The following is a 19,368-nucleotide window of genomic DNA, read 5'->3' as shown; positions in this document are numbered from 1 at the left end:
CGCGCCGCGCTGCAGCGCGTGTTGCATCACCCGCGGTCCGTCCGCCGCCGCTCGGGCCCCAGCGCGGCAGCCCCGCGGCAGCCACGGGCACCGGCGCGGGTTCTGAGGGGCACAGGGCAGCCCGGGGGCCGCGGGCAGCGCTGCCCCCCCCCGCGCCTGCCGCTGCCCGGGCGGGAAGGCGGGAGCCCGCTCGGGCCGCCCCTCGCCGGAGCGGGAAGCGGCCGCTCCGCCCCCGCGCCCGGCCCGCCACTCCGCCCGCCATGGCGCTCTCGCAGGCCGGTTCGCTGGAGCCCGAGGAGCCGTCGCCGCGCAGCCGGCAGCGGATGCAGGTCCGGGGCGGGCGGGGAGTGGGGTCGCCGTGAGGGCTGCCTGCCCGGGGGGGGGGGGGGGGGAGCGGGGCGGGGGGGGCAGGGCGGGATGGCGGGCGGAAGGGGCTGTGGGGAGGGGGCGGACGAGGCGGGGCGAGTCCCTGAGGAGAGGGCGCGGGGGAGCGCGGCCCGGGGCGGCCTGAGGCGATGGGAGGACGGGGGAGCCGGGTCTGTGAGGAGGGGGGGGCCGCGGCTGGTGCGGAGCGGGGCGGGAGGGCGGGCGCCAGGCGGGGGCACGGCGGGAGCGGCCCGGGCCGCGGACCCGCGCCAGGCTCCCGGTCTGCCTCCGCAGGAGTCCACCCCGACGGGGACGGCCGAGCTCCAGCTCAGCCCGGAGCCGGCCGAGCGGCGAGGCGGCGCGGCGCGGCAGCTGCGGGTGCTGCTGACGCCGCTCGCCGTGGCGGGCCGGCGGCTGCCCCAGAAGCGGCTGCTGGGCGCCTACGGCGGCGGCGGGGCGGAGGGCAGGGCGCCGGCCGGCAAGAGGCTCTGCCTGGAGCCCCCCCCGGCCCTCCCCAGCCCGCGGAAGCCCGCCCCCGCCTCGCCGCCCGCCGCCGCGGCCCCCCCGGCTGAAAACGGCCTGGGCGGCGTTTGGGACGCGGACAGCGACGGGAGCGACGCGGGAGACGCGGCGCTGGTGAGTGCCGGGGGGGCCGCGGGGCTGCTTTCCCGAAGCAGCGGCGGCCTCGGCCGAGGCTGACTTGCTCCTCGGCTGCAGCAGGGGAGGGATGACGGTTTTGCAGGTCTCAAGACGCGCCTTTGTTATGGTCGTTAAAAGTTTGAAAGCATTTTTCCTCTCTATGTCATTTTTTTTCTTTTGAGCCTCTCTGGCAGGTGGTATAAAACTTCGTTTTACCCTTTCAGAACGTCGAAGGGATGAAAAAAATGTGCTTGCTGTCCGTCAGAGTATATAAAACCCAGTAGCAAAAGCACCCGTGTGTGACGTTTTTACACTCATAAGATACGATAGTTTTATACAGTCATAAGATATAAATGAGCATTGACCAAACTATCATATTTAAATCATCATTTCAACTTCTCAAGTCCACCTTCTCTATAAGAGATAAAAATGATCTAAGACTGTGTTCCATTTTTGTGCAATGTTTGCTGTATTGCCGAAGTTTTAAGCTGTTTATTGAGTCACTTCAGTATTGTCTTCGTTCTGGCAGGATTTTGATGAGCTGCCCTTTTTGTAGAATTGATGCTAGGAATAAGTTTTTTGTAATGCAAACTTAGTACCTGTATGGACAGGTTTTGGTATTGCTGTGGGATCGCCCCGGTTTGTATGGGTTTTTGTTTGTTTACAAATATATCAAACTGCTTTTAAATAATTTAGACAATCAATTTAGAGACTCACTTCCCAGAAGCCTGGGACATCTCTTGCAGGCCACGTAACTGTACGATGAAGAGTAATTGGCTTTTCTTTTTGTAGGATGGACACCCACAGTTATCAGCTTATGAAAGGAAAAGACTAAAGAACATTACAGAAAATGCTAAATTCTTTGCTTCCTTAAAGCTGCATGAGGTTTGTATAGATTCTAAGTAGCATCAAAATGCGCTCTCCAAGCATAATGATAATTGTACCATCATCCCTCTTGTTGTGAAACCCTTCCCTAACAGTGGCAGATGTGTGAGGAAAGCCATGAAAACTTCCTGAGACCTCAAGACTGCCCTGACTGGATAAAAAAAATGGGCTTCTGTGCTTATAGTTAGCTTTTTCCAAAGAGGGGAAGTCATTGGTTAAACTTAACAAAAAGTGAAGAAAGCAAAACTCTGCTTCTACGGTATCCCGTACCAGCAGCACCCAGCCGCGCCAGTGCATGCGGTCCCCGAGCTGCGCACCCAGCAGCACCGGGTGAGGTGACCCTTGGCTGAAATGCTCTGGTGAAGGTGCTTGCGTGTGTGTTCTGGGCAGCGTGAGTGCTGTACATGTGGCGTCCTGCGCGCCTGTGTAACGTGTGCTCCCAGCCCGTCCTGCGCACTGGCATTCCCCGTGGAGGGCATTCAGCTCTGGCTTTCCGGATGTGGCGCACGCAGGTTAGCTGGTTATCCAACGGAGAGGCTGCAGGGCACCAGGTGGCAGGTCTGGGGCTGCCGGGGGGGGGGGTTTGGCTCCCCGCCCTGTGCTTGAGAGGCTCTTGGGAAGAGCCAGCGGGGCGTGTGCTGCTGGAGTCCTTCCCCGTGTCCTGTCTAGTCAGGGTGGACACAAGCGCGTTACAATTCTTCTCACGTTGAAGAAGTTGCCTAGGCAGTTAAGGTAGTGGGATTTCAAATGCTACCACGTGAGTAGATCCGAATCTTTACCCTTCTTTCCATGCTCTTTCATTCTCTTAAGTTGTTTTGTTTTTTTTTTTAAATTCATAATATATCCTTTTTCTGGCAGCAGTGAGTGAATTGCCTCCTTGAATGGCTGCGTGCTTGCTCGCTCATTATACCAGCTTGCAAGGCATGGTTGGGCCTGTCTGGTAGGCAGAAAGACTCCTTACCACCAAGACTGAAACCCGAGTAAAAATAACTCCTTTTCTTCCAGTTAGCCTCAGAGAGGTCAGTAAAGGCTAGGCAGTCTGACTGTAATCACAGCACTGACCGCAGAGTAGCGAAGACTAGCAAAAGGAGCTATAGCCATCCCAGTTACCATTAGCACTGGCCAGTATGGGCTGCCAAACCCGAAAAGCAGGTAAATCTTTTCATGCCAGGGTTGATGCTGCTTTGGCTAGAGTAGCAGTGGAGCAGTGGTCTTAGCAGGACAAGCCTAAGCTTTTCTGGAGTCCAAAGGAACTAAATGCCTGTCTTCAAAATGTAATGGCAAAGACCCTGTGCACAGAGGCCTCTGTGGTTACAGGTTCTACTTTAAGTGTCTTTCTGTGTCTGGTGCGTAGCATTTGGAGTATTTTCTTTGTTCCGTAAAGAGAAGGGCTACGGGACATCCAGACTGTGCTCTGCTTCACGGAAATCGGGGAATTCTGCTGGTACATGGAGGCAAAGCGGACACAATGCAGCTTGATGCTTAAAAATCCCCTTTTGTTATTGTTATAGATAATTACAATATAGTTTATTGCAGCCTTTAGATAATTGTGTTTTATACAGGTTAATCTTTTATGCTTGTTATATATCTTTTTAATCTTTTTTTTTTTTCCTCTTTAAGTCAGCTGCAAGACTTCACCAAATTGCAACTAAAAGACAAGCTCATGTCACCAAAAGGTAAAGTAAATGTACATGAGGTTTGTATCACTGTTCCTTCATTGTGTATTAGCTGTTTTAGCACTTCCAGCTGCACATACCTGATACTGCGAAGAGGGAGAGCTAGTGAGGCATCTCCCTGTAAAGCTAAATCTGAATAACTGATTATCTTAAGGTGTATGAATTCATTAACAGGTAGGGCCTCTAAGTACTGCCTCTCCTCTGCCATCCTTTGGAAAGAAAATGATGGTATTAATATCTTTTTCATCAAATTACAGAATTTGTTCTTTTTGTGATATTTGTATTAAGGTATTTAAAGCACCGTTTCTTTTTTCTGATGATATTTTTGCATGATGGATAAAGAAAGAAATGTTAAATGGTGAAAACAAATGATGGGAAAAGGTGCAGGAAAGAAAGAGAGGGGGAGAACTAGATGCAAGGGATAGGGTAACCAGTTAGTATAGAAGAAAAGACATTTGGCAGTGCCAAAACAGTGCCAGGCAAAGCAGAAAAATGAGCTTAAATCCAAATAAAGAGTAAGAGATATGATGAAAGAAAGTGGAAAAAGATGACTGGATTGGTGAGTGGAAGGATGAATTATAAATAAGGAGGGCTCAGAAGAGAAGCGACAGTGGCAGGATGTATTACAAGCGAAACAAAAATGCAGTACATCTATATGCATGGCGAAGTGCTCTTTTTGTGGTTTGCTGCTATCACTGACGGAAAAAGTAATCACAACGCTCCTAAAGTGAATCAGAACTAGTTAGGCTGTAAGTCTGGGCCAAGGTGTTAGAGCTATACATCTGAACCTGCTCTGTACTCTTGTACGTAAATGCGGAGGACTTGTGTTATTTAACTGTGTCTGTAATTTTGAAATGTTTTAACTGTTCTAGACCTAAGCCTAAAAAGGCAGAAGATGAAATAGTACGGCGAAGATCTATGCGCTTACAAAGAGTAGAGCCGTCAGGAATTCCAATGCTGGAGATGCCTGCCCAGCCAGGAGCAGAGGAATACGTAAGATGGGGAAGGGTTAGAGGAGATGTGTGTGTGTGTGTGTGTGTATGCACAGAAGCTTTATAAAAACGGTGCTGGTGAAGTTGACTGATAATACTTGTCATAGCTGAGCTTATTGTAAAAAAACTTTAGACATTTGGGAAGGTGCGTTATACAGTGGCAATAATAAAAGATAAATTCTTTCACCCTCAAGCATCTTGAATAGCAGGCTTCCCATGTCCTCTCTGAAAGTTAGCCAATATTCTGTGACTCAAGTTGATGAAATAGTGCAGTTTTGGATGATCGGAAGGGTCCTGAGGTAAAATGTTACGCATTTTTCAACAGCCGATAGATTTGAGCAGTTCTAAATTCAGTTTTATTATTCTGTTCTAATGTTATTTCACTGTACCTTTTGATCTGGTTTATTTTCCTTTGAAATATTTACTACCTCTGTGAAGTAGTTATGTAGCAACAAGTAAAAATTCTACTGCTGTGAGAGATGGGAATTTAAATCTCCCATGGTGTTGTAGAATAAAGCTAAATCTCTGTCATACAGTTCTTGAAGATCAGTCTTGCTGGAGTATCAGAAAGGAGAGAAAAAAAACATGGGGTAGCTATTTGTCTTCACTGTTGTGTTTAGTAAAGTTCTGTTTATCTTTTTAATCAGATTTGAGACAAGCTTTTGTTGTTGTTATGTTTATTTCTTGTATTATCATAGGTGTGTTCTCAGAATATCTGGTGTGTGGAAAGTAACAATTCACCCTGTTTGTAGTTTTAGTTGATTTGAGTTACGAAAATTGCTGATGTCATTCCAGCCTCAAGTTCCAGACGGACCTTTGCCAATGGTTCCAGATCAGATGGAGAACAGTAAATTGGCAGAGGACTTACTGGCTACATGGATGAGGATAAGTGAGGTATTATTCGTTACAATTAGTTATTTTTGGATAACGTAATTGAGCTTGAGTTCTAAGTAATCTAATTCTGATAAATATTTCCTTTCTGTCTGTAGATGAAAGCTAATGATACCAAAAAGCACACGCATGACCTGAAAAGGTAATCTGAAGACAGCAGCTAAAATCTGGGTGTTGTCTTGTTCTCTTTCTTTCTCCTCTTGAATAGCTAACGTTTTAATGATGTTGTCTAGATACCAAGACAGCCTGAACAGCATGGTCCTCAGTGAGGATAACATTAAAAAGGTTGTGAAATACCGAGTGTGTTCTATGGCTATCCATCCTTCTGAAAGCATCATCTTTGTGGCAGCTGGAGACAAGTCTGGGCAGATCGGCCTCTGGAATGTGGTGAGTTGTTAGTGCGCTCTTCACCTCCCAGAGCTGTTTGTTGCAGGATGGGCGCAGATGGGGCACAGCCTGGAGCATCGTTTTGTCAGCCTCGCGATGGTATTTTGTACTTTCCCCATTACAGATAACACCAGGGTGTCTGTTAAATTGAGGCTCACCAGAATTGCCTGAAAGGTCTGTCTGGTCCTTGGCCAGCCCAGGTCTAATGGGAAGAAAGGTTGCATTGGTAATTTGGTGGGGGGGGGAGAGGAAGAAAATGGGTCACTAGCTGAAAATATTGTCAGTGAGGGTTAAAACTCACCATTGAGAGATTCAGGATCTAATTACAGGACCCTTGCAGCAATACCACAGCTAGGTTTTGGAGAGTGAGGGGAAATGGATGCTCAGGTACCCGTTTTTTGTGTTTGTACAAATTTTGGGTAGCTGCAGTGAGTCACTGTTTACCCAGACAGCAGAGATAAAATTGCTGTGCCAGTATATATGCTGGCACATATTTACATATATTGTCTCTGAAAAATAGCTTAGCATTTGGCACTTTGAAAACTTTTGAGGACTTTGCAGATAGTCTCACCGTCGTTTTTGAATTGCCTTAATTACTGCCACAGCAGGAATCCTTATTCACGCCATTGACTTACACCTTTGTAACCTTCCTCTGCTTTGATCCTATGGCATCCAAACCAGCTGCTTGAAGTTCACACACATGCAGATTTTCTTCCCATTTTTTGCAATGCCATTAACCTCTTGACTTTCTCTTGACTCACTTCTGCTTTGACAGCTTCAGGAAGCCGATCAACTCAATTCAGCTCTGAGACTCTTACTCAATTATAAAGAAGTTTGAACTGCTCCATGCACTTCAGAAAACGCTGACTGTGCGGCTGCGGTTACTACCTGTTGAAGAGTGTGATGGGGTGATGGGGAGGCTGAGGTCTCTCAGTGCTGCAGGCTCTCTTTGTGGCCTTGCAAAGACATTTCAGCTGAAAGCCTGGAATTGTTAAAGCTACTCTTTTCCCTTTTGCTCTCCCTTTTTTTATTTTCCTGAAGTGAGTTGGACTTGACCAAGTCTGGGAGCAGAGTAATCTTTGTGGAATGAAGCGGCACTTGTTCCAAAATGATCTATTCAGTTTCTTTTAAAATACCAGAGCTTGAATCATGCCAGAATTAGAGGAGAAGATATAGGGGATTATGCTTTACGTTTGGTCCTCAGCAAGGTTTCAGCTGTAGTAACTGCGAAACCAGCTCTGTCAGTGAAAAAGAGCCAGATACCCATGTCCAGATACGGTATTGACGACTGCAGTGACAGAAGTGCGCTTAAATTCCAGCAGGACGTTGCAGCTTTTCCTAATTAGGAAACAGAATTCTGAGAGTAAATCCCTAGTGCTCTTTTGAGCTAAATTACTTGTATAGTGGTGAAAATGGTAGCGGGAGGGAGGCCGTAGCCTAGCAGTGCTGTATTGAGTGGTCCACGTGAGGACAGTTTTCTCGCCCATGCAGAGCTGAAACTCCCTCTGTTCCAGTAAGATGTTAGCCTGGGCACGCTGTGTGCCGAAGCAGTCTTGCTGCCTGTTACCTGTGCTGATGTCTCCACACATCAAGCACCCTACTGCCTCCTCCATACAGTTATCCAGAGCAGACTGAGAACATTGAAAAATAGAGACTTTACTCTGAAAGTTGCTGTAATTAATAGAAATACCTACAGCGGTTAGCATCTGTGTCCATTGAATCGCATTTGTTTTTCAGAACTGTAAGTCGGAAGAAGGAGCGCATGTCTTTATTCCACACAACTATCCGGTCAGCTGCATGCATTTTTCTCCGTTTAATCCTGCTCACTTGCTGTCTCTAAGCAGTGACAGTCTGCGATGTGGGGATGTTACTAGAGCTGTCTTTGATGAGGTGAGTGCTCCCGCGGTTGTGCTGCAGGCTCCTTGGAAATATCTTGGTATGTGCTGCTGTGAAGTTTTAGTCTCATTGTACCCAAGTTGTTATTTGTTGGTTGTTTTGTTAACAAGAAAGTTCAAGATTCCATTTCCACACAGAAACATAAAGTAACACTAAAAATATGGAGATGCTTCCTAGTCAATAAAACATGGTAACAGCTCGGGTACTCCCCATTTCCTTCCTGCAGAGGCAGTTGCAATTATTGAATTTAGTTTCATATCTCTGTACTTAAGCAATATGTGCCTCTTCTCAAAAGCGATGACAAACAAGAGCGATTTAAAGAACTAAGTCTTAGAAAAAAAAAACCCCACTCAAATAAACATTGTAAAACAAGATAAAGCATGAGCTGGCTTTGCTTTTCTCAGGCTTCAAGTGAGCAAAATGCTGTGACTGTCTCCACGGTGAGCCCGACAGCTTAACTGAGGAGCTTTGTGATGTTTTTGCTTTGCTTATTTTTGACAGATACGTCTGCATTGATCAGCTCTCCAACACTGGAAAATATAAGAAGCTACAACAGTTTAAAGCTTTTTTTCCCAACCCTTACAGGCACCATACTTTTGGTGGGGTTGCAGGCAGGCCAGCTGCTTGGGAAGCATCTGCAGTTGGTTGGTCAAGAGGCCAGGAAGGTCCACGGGGCTCTTTCTTTGAGGCAAATGCTTGCAAGAATGTGTTTTTAGAGGTCGGGGGAAAAGAAATGCCATTTTCCTGCTCTGTTTACCTTATGCCAACTCACACAGCCTTGTGATGCCTCTAGGAGTATTACTGCCATTGGGAAGAGTACAGCTGCTAATGGGGAGAGTCTGCACACCTGGGGAGGGCTGAAACATGGACGTTTTCCTGCAGCGTTATTATACTTGTGGCAAATTGTGCTTTGAGAGGAAACTGCCATGGGATAAGATGGCTTGCCATCCTGACTCTGATCTCCCAAATTGTAGGAAGCCAAATTCACATTTGTGCACCCGATTAAAGGTTTCTGTATCATTGGAGAAAGGAACGGTATCATTAATCCTCACTCAGGGTGCATTTGAGGATAACAGCCATTTGATTACTGGAACATGGAGGTGATAGTCTCGTGTAAGAATTGTAGCAGAGAATTCAGAGTATGTTGTGGCCGCTTTGTTTTGGATGGTTAATGATCTCCTCTGTGGAAAGCATACCAGTTTTACAGAAGGGTTACCTGCATGGATAGCTAAGGCTGGAGCTATCAAATCAGGTAGTCTTCATTAGTATTTTTAGTACATTAAAAAGGGAAAGCATGGAATCTACAGCCCATAGACTGTTTTGGGTATTACGAATAACTCTGTGTATTTCGTTGAATAGTTTCGGTTACATTTGACCTTTTCTATGCTCAGATATGCAGAAGTGAAGAAAGCTTATCTTCCTTTGACTTCTTGGAAGATAATGCCTCCACTGCAATAGTAGGACACTGGGATGGCGATGTCGCTGTGGTGGACAGACGGACCCCAGGAACATCTTCAGAGCTTTCTGCAGACATTGGCTTCAAAAGAACGAGGACAGTCCATGTTCACCCAGTGAAAAAACAGTATTTCGTTGCTGCTGGCTCAGTGTACGTAGCTCAAAAGAAACTGCAGTTACTCTGTGTTTTCAGTGTTCTGCCTGCATTGGTGTCTGAAGTCCGCTATAAATGGCACACTTGGAGGGCGGGAGCAGCTGTTGATGAGGCAGACAGTTTGTCAGCCTCAGTCTATAGTCAAAGCTTTCTTGATCTTCTTAGAAAACGAGTTTTTAGTTCTTAGCAGGATTTAAAATGTGATATGCTTTTCACTTTCCTTCACCTTTTGGTAATGGGTACATAATGGTCTTATGAGTCACTGTGTTTTTTGACAGATCACAGTGTAGAGGGATTTTACTGAGCTGTTGGTTTGGGCTGGTTGTGGTGCCCTCAAAATCCTGTGGAGCCACTGGCCGTTTGAGAGAATATGCACTGCTGAAGTAAAGTTCTAAACGCAGCTCATGTAAAACCTGTGGCGTCTCTTGGGCGTTTTTTGGTAGATGAAACACAAGAGTACTAGTTATTTAACTGTCACCTTGTAATGTGTTCTGTGTGATGTGTGTTGCAGGGATGTTTGTATTTACGATGTTCGGTACCTGAAGTCTAGTGGGAACAAGCCTGTGAGCTCTCTTAAAGGACACACAAAAAGTGTTGCTTCTGCGTATTTCTCACCTGTAACTGGGAACAGAGTAGTGACGGTGTGTGGTGACGATAAGCTGAGGTAAGACCACGTGGGAAGGAATAATCTTTATGGAAAATGCCAACTGGTTGGTTGTGGGTTTTTTTGTTCTTTTTTATTACTACTTTCTATCTGCATTATCCATCACTGAGAGCTTTCTGTCGTTACCACTTTTTTAAATGAGATTTACTTGCATTGGCATTTGTAGTGTTGCATGATTTTTTTGGGGTTTCCTGAAGAATATTTAATAGTCAACAGTAAAATACACAGGTGCTGTTAGTCTTTAAAAAAAAAAAAAAACATGCGCCCAAAACCTGGCTCATGAATACAAATACAAAATGCTTAGAAACTGAATTTACTTCTTAACTGCTGGTACTTAAAATTATGATAATACTGCCTCTTTTGTAACTAGTCTACCATTTGATAATTTAAACTGCTCTGAGTTGTGTTGTATTAGAGATCTAGTTTCTATTTTGTGGTTTTGTGACCATAATTTAGGTAATCTGTTCATGTAAATACCTGATTGCACCTGCATATTCGCCGGGTACATGTTTAGAAGTCCTAAATTTTAACAAAGAATAGGAGGTACAAAATGGGGGGGGGGGGGGGCAGTTAAGGCCAGGTTGAAAATCAGGCCTCTGCTCTACAGATTGGTTGTGTTTTTAAAAGATGGGGTGACTACAGGCATTCTGGAAAGAATCTGAATATGGTGCAGTTGTTACGGCATTATATGTTTTGTCTGGAAATTTGCTTTTCTTTCTTCCCCTTCCACATACACAGGAAAGAGTTCTTTGTGTGAGTTCTGTATTGCTGCAACGCTTTCTTCCCTGTGATGTATTTACTGTAGATAATTGAAGATTCTTCTCCGTAGCAGGCTTGGTTATGAAAATTGTAAATCCTTGGCGCTAACAGAGCAAGTGTCAGAGTACAAAATGGATATGAGCAAACCAGAGTATTTGTGCTCAACGGAATGGAGCAAACATACAGGATCATTTATTCACTGCCTCCTCTGAAGAAAAAAAGAAAGCAGCTTTTAACTCAGCAGCTCGTTGAACTTTTTGCCCTAGGGGGGTTGGGATCCTAAAAGTTTATTGGGGGTGAAGGAGAGCCCAGAAGGGGAGAGCTGTTGATGGTTTCTCTGTCAGTCGAGCTCACGCCTGCCTGAGGCAGTCCTGGCGCTGGAAGCTGTTAGTGATGGGATTTCGCTCTCGTGTGGGTTGCCCTTCTCTTGCGTTCTTCCCTGGGCAGCCTGTTTGTGCAGTGACTAATGGACCCGACACTGGGCTAGAGGAGCCTGTCGTTTGTCCTAGCAAGCCATTCTTGTTCTCGTCCTGTAACAGCTTTCAGAGAGGATGATCTTCAGTTCTAGCTAAAAGCAAATCTGATTAAAAAAGCAAATTTAGTAATTGGAATGTTGGTGCTTACATTTGAGCTGGATGTCTATGTGCTGTTCGTTATGATAGTCCAGAATCTTGTGTGGTCTGGCCTGTGCTTTATGAGGAAAGGGCTGCCTTTTGTAACACACAAACGTTTTGTTAACATACTCTTCTGTGTTACAGGGTCTATGACACCACCTGTTTGTCATCGCCAGTCGTGGTTCTCAGTGCCGTCAGGTAAGCAGAACGCACTGGGGCTGAGGTCAGCACGCTTGCTGGCTCAAATGCAGTCGGGGCGTAAGTGATGGGTGCTCAGAGGCCACGCAGTGCAGCATTTCCAAACCGGCCTCAGGGTCGTCGGCCGCTGCGGAAGCAAGAGCAGCCCTAGGACCCTCCTAGCCTGAGAATTTGGTGCCTACAGTGGCTTTTGTTCGTGGAGCACGACTGGGCGTAGCCTGCCTTGAGTCGGTAAAGTCTGCTGGGAAGCTTTAATGTCTTCCTGAGCACCTGGAACAGGCCATTTTGTGACTTCTGAAATGTGTTTTGTTTCAGAATGCCTTTTCTCCTTGCATTTTTTAAATATCAAAGGTTACTCCTTAATGGGAAAGCATGTGTTTTTGGGTAGAGTCTCAAGATGCGTAAAACACCTTTGTGCTGCAGAAGGGCAAATTGTGGCCAGGGTTGGTTTGCTAAGAAGCTGGAACTAGATCAGTGACTGGCTTGAAAATTCTTAATTTGCAGTTTATCGAAAGGCTTGATGCATTTTTTTGTCTTATTTTCCCTAAAATATGTAACCATGAAGCAAAACTACTTTGACTAATAATCACGTATGTCAAAGTACCCTCTGCTTTATCATCTTGCTCCATCACATTTCTTTGTCCCATCAAACCCATGACAGGATAGTGATCCACAGCACAATCTGTCCAGTGTGTGAAAGTGCTGATGGTTTAGAAGGTGAGGAAAATGGGTTTAAGCAAATATGACATAAATGACTATACTTAAAAATGCTGGATTCAGTAAGAGGAATGTTTCTCTCTTCTCTTTTTCTCCCTGTTTTGTTCTCCGAAGACATAACAATAACACGGGACGCTGGTTAACTAGGTTCAGAGCAATATGGGACCCTAAACAGGAAGACTGCTTCGTGGTGGGCAGTATGGCACGTCCAAGACAAATAGAAGTTTTCCAAGATACTGGAAAATTGTTGCACTCTTTTTATAACCTTGACTGCCTTGGTTCTGTGTGTTCCGTTAATGTTGTTCATCCCAGTAAGAACATCTTAGTGGGTGGCAACTCCAGTGGCCGCCTTCATGTGTTCAAAGAATAAAAAAAGTGGCTCAGATATTTTTTTTTTCTTTTTGCATTAAATTTGTTTAGTCCATATTAAGCTGTTCCTAAGCTAACTGTGTTTTCTCAGGACAAAAGTGTATTTTAAAAGCTTTAAAATAAATCTTCTAAACTACATTTGGCATTCTCTTCTTTAAAAAAAAAAACAAAACCAACTAATACTGCGATGACAGTCAGTTTGTACCAAAATAGATCTTTTTCCCCAATACCGAAGTCATTTTTCAAAAAAAGAAATAATGTTGGGTCAGTAGGATACTTGCCACGTGTGTGAGGCACTTCTTAATGATTTTTCGTTCGAGAATCTGGAGCACTCTACCAGCTTGTGTGGTGTTCCTGTAATCTCTTAAAGCTAGTGAGTGTTCAGCATCCATGTCTTCAGCAAAATTTGTCCCTTAAGTAAGGTGTCTAATGCCTCATTAAGTCCTTCCCGGAGGCAGAAGGAAGGTCTCCGCCTGGGCTGATGCCACTGGGCAGAGTTTCTGGGGAAGCTCCATGGTTACGAGTTGAACCTGGAGTTGTGGGGTGTGGGCAGAGCAGTCTGCAGGCGCTGGAGAGGCTGAGAGAGGCTGCTGCGGGGGGCTGCGGTCCTGGGCCACGCTCTGAGCCCTCCTCCCCTCTGAGGAGGGCTGCATTGGACCCGACTGAAATAGCTCAGCGGCGCTCGCGTTAAAAGTTGTCACTGATGCCTGTCATGCATGGGTGACACCAAACACGCTCTTAAAGATAAGATATGGGCGAGAGGCTGTTGCTTTTACAGGCCTGCGTTTACTCCAGTGCTGACCGGTGGGTCCTGCAGGAACCTGCCACTGCACCGTCACTGCGAGCTCCTTTTGCCCACGATGCAGCTGTTCAGCGGTGGTAAACCTGAGCGCACCCACATCGTTTCGGTAGTGCCAGCTTAGTGCTCCTGGCTAATGCCCTGACAGCAGAACGAGAGTCCTGCTACAACAGGAATCCCCTTACATCCTGAAGTTACTCTGGGAGCGAGCTGGGAGTTCCTCTCTGGCCTCTGCCGCCGCTGTTAGTTTCGGCGCGCACGCTCCTTGCCATTCACTGCGCTCGCACGGGCAATGAAATCCTCCTTCACGGGTGGTGCGCAGGCCCCACTAACGGCTCAGCGGAACAGGGCGCAGGAGGAAGCGGGCGTGCTTGCGCCTCTTGCTCGCCAGGTGCGTCGCCATGCTGGGCCGCGTCTGCTTCCCCAGCAGCAGCGACGCGTGTTCGTAAAGCAGCACGCAGCAGACAGGTTTTTAGGCCGGCGGCAGGCGAGGGCACGCTCTGCCCGTGCCCGGCGGAGGCCTGAACCGCTGCAGCCGAGCTTGCTCCCCCGCCGGGCTCGTGGCTTGAGGTTTCTGGTAACTTCCGCCCGTGGGTGGCTCAAAGACCCGATTCCTCACAGTTTTGAGCCGAGTTTTTACTCAAGGAGAAAATTGGTACCGACACCATAGATACCGAACAAATCCCGTACCAACTCTGGTTTTCATGATATTTAAATATTTATTTAAATTCAAAAATACTTTTCATGGCACCAATGATTTTATGCTAACTAAGATATTGAATATGTAGAAAAAGGTACATTTTGAAGGAAAAATGTAACTTACAGTATTTGGCACATGAAAGGTTAATTTCTAGATTTCTTTTTTTAATGAAAACTAAGAAATTCACATTTTCAGGTATTTTACCGTCTACTGCTTAAAGATGCAGTATGCTATTACGAGATTTTTTTCTGATATAAGAAGAACCTATGGAAACAACATTTTAATATAAAGACAGGTAAAACTAACAGGTAGTGAAACACGAGACGCAATATGGAACGTACAGGAAAAACATACAATGAAAAATCACCAGTTCTTGTGGTTTTGCAGTAAAACGCTGGGTGAAAACTGCAGAGGTAAACTAGGTCTGGCATTTATCGCTATTCTAGAGTAAGCCGATGTAGAAGGTTTCCAAGGTCAGTACTTAGAGGCTGCACTGTTTGGAAGGACGATGTCTCGGGTACGGGGCGCGCGGGGCCGGGCGCCTCGCTGGCGGACGGGGCTGTGCTGTTACGACATCACGCGGTACATCAGCAGTGAGGAGGAGGGAACACTGCGTCTTCAACCCGGGGTGAAAAATGTCAGGTTCAGGACTATCACACGCTGCATAGAAACACCATGAACTACGGACTGAGGTAGGAACACTACACTAAGAGTTAATTTTGCTATGTTGCATAAAACAGGGTATCATGTAAAAATCGATCCTCCGTCTCCTGGCAGCGCTTGTAGCGTCTCCTGCCTGCTCAAGAGCTTGGGGCCGTGTGCGAAACCCTCCTCGGCCCTTGTGCTGTTAGCGGGCGGCCACGGCCGCGGGCTTAGGTCTTTATTCCCCCCCTCCGACAGACAGTAGTTAAATGGGACCCCTCTCTTTATTGCAGTGACAAACGATCCAAGTCTGGCTGACTTGCGGTGTTGGATCGACCGACCTCATCGTCACGCTCCTTCGCCAGGCACTGGCTGAGCGGGTCCGGACCGGCCAGGAGCCGGCCTCGGCGGGGAGCGGCGCGCGCGGGCGCTGTGGTGGATGGTGGGATGCTCAGAGACAAGAACACGGACATCAGGCTTTTTAAAACTGCAGTTAATGGCCCCAGCTTACGTCAAATCTCTCCCTGAGATGAAATAAAACTTGCTCACCTGTTTTCACCTTTTTTGTTAAGTACGTCCAACTTCTCGACCAAAACTTAACAGAACTGGCTTTTATTGCTCCCTGTGTAAATAGACTGCTGCTTCCCAGGTAACTGAAGGTCCCGTGGTTATGTCACAAGTACGATGAGTTGGTTTTACTGATTTTTGCTTAAGAACAGATAGGTCTAATGGTTGTGCATTGGCTTGTTCAGCGTCACCTCCGCTCCTGTCGTCCTGTCCTTTTCGTCTTCAGAAAAGTCGCAAAATCATAGCTCCTTTCTCTGTTCCAGAACTAGCAACGGGTTAATCCGGTGTTAGGCTTCCAGGCTACAAAAGCGTTTACCCTTAAACCATTTGCTCAACGTGAACCGCTTGGTGCAGCGCACTGCGGCCACCCAATCCGTAGAGTAAAAAAAGACTTGATTAGATCCGATAACAAAATAGCATTTTGTTGTTAAAATAGATGTTGAAACAGTCTCTTTTTTTTTTTGTTGTGGGTTTTTTTTTTTTTTTTTTTTTACAAAACAGGTACAACTTTCGGAGGCTAAAGGTCTTCCTAATAAATCCAACACTGTCACTACTGGCTATGCCCCCAGGCTTGGCCGAGGGTGCCTGGCGTGCTCTCGCCTGCCCGTGCTCTCCCTGCCCTCGGGAGCACCGACGCTTCAAGGCTTAGAAAAAGCGACGGAAGGCTGAGTCCGCAGCGCAGGGCGAGGACTGCCGTTCGCCGGGTGATGCTGCGCCGCGGGGAGCCGGCTGGCACACCCGCCTGGGAGTGGGGTCGACCGGGGCATCCCCCGACAGCGTCATGCCGCATGTCGTCGCGTAGGAGACTCCGGCTAGCAGGGAGGGATTTCTGCAAAGCGGTACTTGGAAGGTGGTGGTGGTAGTGGTGTGCACAGTGGCGGATTTAATAATGTAACAGTACACGAGTGTTTAAATCAATACTCAGTAGCACCATTGCTAAAGCTCCTGCATAATACAGCATCGCGAGCCTCCCGGCCGATGCTCGTACAATGATGGGTGGCAACAGTAAAATAAATTCCTCTCGTTACTCGGTGCTTCCGAAGTTGTACGCGCGTCTGCGAGAATCGAAACGGTAAAGTGTTGTGCGGGCTCCAGGGGTGGGAGCGGCGCAGCTGAGCACGGGGAGGAGGCGGCCCCGGGGGCTGCCCCCAGCCTCCTGGGCCGCGCCGGGCTCTGGGTCGGGAAGGGAGGATTAGTGTGTGTGCCGAAGGCGCCCCGGCGGGTCCTGCGCGCGGGGGACGGCGGCAGGTCTCTCCCCAGGCCCCCGGCTAGTTACGTGGCGACTCCTGCCTTCAGGTGTCAATGAGCAGGCTTACCACGGCGCGGACTTTGCAGGCAAACCATCGCCTGAGGGGACAAAAGTATTGGTAATGGAACTGCTCGAACTCGGGGGTCTGGCGGATATCACGGAAAAAGGCAGTGTCAAGGTCGGACTCGGTAAGGACGATCAGGAGGAGGAGCAAAACAAAGAGGAGTCCAACTGTCACAAGGAGCAAACGGAGGACACTTAAAACAAACTTATTCACCTGTTCCGCCTGCGCCGCCCCCAGGCCGCCGGCGCCCGGGCACAGGGCCCGCAGCTCGCCGCCCGCCTCCTCCGCCTCGGCCGCCGCCGGCGTGCCGGCCTCCGACTCCTTCTCCTCCTCGATGCTGCACGGGGCCCCGTTCGCCTGCCGCGAGAGCAGCATCAGCTCCAGGCTGTGCTCGGCCACCGGCGTGGGCAGCACGCTGTCTGCCGGGCTGTAGTTCTCGTCGGCGATGACGGCCACCCGCTCGCTGCTCTCGGCGCGGCCGCTCCGGCCGGGGGCCGCGAAGGCGTCGCCGTGGGAGGCCGAGCGCACGGGCGTCGAGTGGGCGCTGTCGCGCAGAGACTCCAGGCCTGGGGGGACAGCGGGGGAGAAAAAAGGGGGATGCTCAGCGGTGCAGAGGTGGGGGTCCCTCCCACCGCTGGAACCCCCCCACCTCGCCCGCCGTCCCCCACGGGGACAGGGCATGGCTGCTGCTGGCTGCTCGTTGTTGTTTTTGGATCCTCGGGGCTGGCAGCCGCAGCCCGGCCAGAGCCCGCAGCAGCCCCTTGGCCGCAGCTCGTGACTGCAGCAGCGACGCTCAAACACGCGCGTGACTTGTCACTGTCGCCAACAGCCGCCGGCTGTCAGTCTGGACCGCGGGCAGGGGCCTGGGCCTGTCGTCAACCGATCGCAAACACCGCTGAGTGCTGTAACTGCTCCGAGGTGACAGCCCCCCTGGCAGCCGCCCGCAGTGTGCTCGAGGCCCCTCCGCCGCCGGCACCACCAGCCCCTACCCGTGAGCAGGCACCGCCGTGGGCAGGGATGAGCTGGGAAGCGTGGCCGTAGCAGCGGGGGGAGGCCGAAATGCACCCTGGGGGTCCGCTCTGGGGCAGCCGGTGGGTCCCTGCCAGCCCTGAGCCCCTGCCTGGGGGAGAGCTCTCCCCACGGCACCGCTGGAGCCGTCCGAGCCTGCTGCAGCCCACGGGGCGATCCTTACGTAGTTATCCTTACGGATTTGCCTCCCGGCCAGCACAGCCCTCCCGTGCCGAACCCCTGCACCCCGAAGAGGCGCAGTGGGGTCCCAACCGAGCCGGAGCCCCGCGTGGGCAGCACGGCCGACCCCGCTGTGGGAGCCCTGGGACAGGCATCTGCCCGCCTTCAGGTGACAACTTAAAAGTCGTCCTCAGGATGACACGAGTGGACAGGGAGGCTGTGCCTGCCTGGCCGGGAGGAGATGTCCCGGAGCCGCAGCCCCATCACCCGCTGGAGGGTTCCGTGCAGAGCAGGATGCTCGGGGACTGCAAATCAGACCAGAGTCACTAACAGGTCTGATTTCTATTGACTCACTACAAAAAACCCAATGTTTTAGACCCAAACAGGAACAAGAGCCGCATGAAGAGCTGTGCACCAGCCCGCCCGGCCGCGCACTCAGTCGAGCTAGAGTTACAGCGGGCTGGGCTGCCCGTTGCGCCAAGGCTGAGCATGGCAGGCAGGACGAGGGGAACTCCCTCTCCCCACCAACTGCCCCCCCCATAACCCCAAATTCCAAGAAACCCCACAAGCATGGCACTTGCTCCTTGCATTTTTTCACAGCTGCCATCGCCGTGTCCCTTGCGTCAGGGAGGGTGTCTGAAGGTGGTGGTGGCCGGGACCCACGGGTCCCCAGTGCCACCCCGCAGCCGGCTGCGAGGGGGACAGGGCTGGACATTTCCCCAGCGTGGGGGGCACAGTGCACCAAAGCACTGTGGCACGGTGTCACCGGGTGCCCTGGCCCTGCGCACTGCCGAAGGGTGAAGGGAAGAACCCGGAGCCCGTCTCGCCTGCATTCCCTGGGGCTTTGCAACCTCCTGCTTGTAAATACTCCCGGATGCCTCCGGATCGGATCGGCTTAACGCGAGTGCCGCTGCGGGCACTGAGCGCGAGGGGCAGCTCAGGTGGTAAGCGCAGCGGGGGAATAAACATGTTCTCACCCCGACAGCTATGTCTGCTGGTGTGTCACAAAGCTCATGTGAACATCCCCTCGCTGCACCCACGGCGTCCTGGCCAGGGTGGGCACCCTCCGGGGCAGGCAGCAGCTCGGCTCCCCGGGGAGGGCAGCCGTTGGGGGCGTCCCCCTGTTCATCACCGCAATGCGAGCGGGGCTGGTTCCCCCCCAGACCCAAACCATCTTGCCGCCTGCTTGCTCCACGAGACTGATGTAAAAAGCTGGAGAATCTGGGGAAAGCTGCATCCAGCCCCGAAACCGGAACTGCTTCGTGGTAATAACAACCCAGGGTCCAGCCAGCACGGGAGACCCCCAGCCCGCTCCCCACAGCACGCGTCCTGCATCCCACATTCCCGCATCCCCCAGGGCTGCAGGCATGGCGAGCCCCCGGGGACCCCCAGGGACACGCCTGCCAAAGAGGAGCCCAGACCCTGCACAGCCCCGTGGCGCAGCATTACCTGGCACGGGTGCGTCCCCGGGGCCGTGCGGAGCATCGTGGCCGAGGC

General features: G+C 50.0%; 2 protein-coding genes across 5 annotated transcripts in view; one reads left to right on the top strand and one right to left on the bottom strand.

Annotated features, from left to right (window-relative positions):
• The first annotated feature begins 260 nt into the window (after positions 1-260).
• On the top strand, positions 261-12,800 carry WDR76 (WD repeat domain 76). Its single transcript, XM_059824144.1, has 13 exons — positions 261-329; positions 661-1,002; positions 1,798-1,890; positions 3,511-3,566; positions 4,439-4,559; positions 5,354-5,452; positions 5,548-5,591; positions 5,683-5,836; positions 7,574-7,726; positions 9,124-9,338; positions 9,853-10,005; positions 11,523-11,576; positions 12,408-12,800. The coding sequence occupies exons 1-13, from the start codon at positions 261-263 to the stop codon at positions 12,661-12,663; spliced, it is 1,809 nt and encodes a 602-aa protein (XP_059680127.1). The 3' UTR covers positions 12,664-12,800.
• A 3,724-nt stretch (positions 12,801-16,524) lies between these two features.
• Positions 16,525-19,368, bottom strand: part of FRMD5 (FERM domain containing 5) — a 113,771-nt gene continuing 110,927 nt past the window's right edge. For 2 of the 4 annotated variants that reach the window (XM_059823705.1, XM_059823707.1), the window contains 2 exons: positions 16,897-17,249; positions 16,525-16,717 (listed from right to left, as the gene is read on the bottom strand). In XM_059823705.1, coding sequence (XP_059679688.1) covers positions 16,670-16,717; positions 16,897-17,249 — 401 coding nt within the window. In that variant the 3' untranslated portion in view covers positions 16,525-16,669. Of the gene's footprint in view, positions 17,250-19,368 lie in introns of all 4 variants that reach the window. The other 2 variants (XM_059823703.1, XM_059823704.1) reach the window with 1 other exon arrangement.

Source organism: Gavia stellata, chromosome 13 (genome assembly GCF_030936135.1).
Source record: "Gavia stellata isolate bGavSte3 chromosome 13, bGavSte3.hap2, whole genome shotgun sequence".
In the NCBI taxonomy this organism is placed as follows: Eukaryota; Metazoa; Chordata; class Aves; order Gaviiformes; family Gaviidae; genus Gavia; species Gavia stellata.
Note: the sequence above shows the minus strand (reverse complement) of the source record. Positions and strands in the feature narration are given on the sequence as shown.